Source organism: Myotis davidii, unplaced genomic scaffold, assembly GCF_000327345.1.
Source record: "Myotis davidii unplaced genomic scaffold, ASM32734v1 scaffold464, whole genome shotgun sequence".
NCBI classification, from domain to species: domain Eukaryota; kingdom Metazoa; phylum Chordata; class Mammalia; order Chiroptera; family Vespertilionidae; genus Myotis; species Myotis davidii.
This window is the reverse complement of record NW_006295287.1, coordinates 707,130-707,984: the sequence shown is the minus strand read 5'-3', so window position 1 is coordinate 707,984 and position 855 is coordinate 707,130. Positions and strand designations below refer to the sequence as shown.

Below are 855 nucleotides of genomic sequence, written 5' to 3'. Positions count from 1 at the left end.
GGCCCGGGAGCTGGAGCTGGGCCACCTGCCGCGCCTGCTAGGCCGCCTGGCCCGTCTGATCAAGGAGTCTGTCTGGGTGAGCGAGCGACCCCCACCACCGTCGGGCTCCGCTTCCGCCCCGGGGGCCTTGGCGCAGCCTTCGCGGGCCACCCTTCACCCCAGTTTTGTCACCACATCTCCCGCGGTGGCTCAGGAGGGGCGCGGGCTACGAAGCCGGGGGTCCCATGGGACGCTGGGAGGTGTGGGTCCATCCGCTGTGCAGCGTCCGCCTCCGCAGCTGTGGGGTCAATGGGAGGAACCATTCTGGGAGACGGAGATGCGGGGAGGGAGGAGGAGAACCCGGTGTATGAAACAGCTGGAGAGGCCATTGTGGGAAGCGAGGCGGGAAGCTCACCCGGCCTGAACTGGTGCGGGAGGCCGTGCCTAGAGGTGAGGGAGAGGCAGGGAAGAGGGTGCACTCCAAAAAGCCTGGGCCTCTTAGATTTAGGAAGCTTCTGGGGGGTAAGAAGGAACTCTGAGAAGCGGACCTGGGGGAGCTGGACCGCTCGTAATCATAGAGGCGTGTGTTTTAAAAGGTGAGGCGAGACCATTCTGAAGCTTGAGTCCATCTGAAAAGCAAGGAGAGTCTGTCTAAAAGGTGCTTCTAGAAGAACCCGGGTACTGACCCTGGGCCTGTCCCCCTGGTCCCCCTCACTCTGACTCTAACCTTGCTGTTCCACAGGAGAAGATTAAGGAAATTGGAGACCGTCAGCCAGAGAAGTAAGAAGAGATTCTGGGAGAAGCAAACGAGGGGGGAGTGGGGGCTGGGATGGGAGTCGGTTCTGCCCACCCCATGCCTGTCCTCGCGCAAGTTTC

General features: G+C 62.0%; 1 protein-coding gene across 1 annotated transcript in view; it reads left to right on the top strand.

The window, feature by feature from the left end:
- Positions 1–855, top strand: part of RASIP1 (Ras interacting protein 1) — a 14,444-nt gene that overhangs the window by 8,511 nt on the left and 5,078 nt on the right. The window contains exons 7-8 of the mRNA XM_006769987.2: positions 3–76; positions 722–759. Of these exons, the coding sequence (XP_006770050.1) occupies positions 3–76; positions 722–759 (112 nt within the window). The remainder of the gene's footprint in view (positions 1–2; positions 77–721; positions 760–855) is intronic.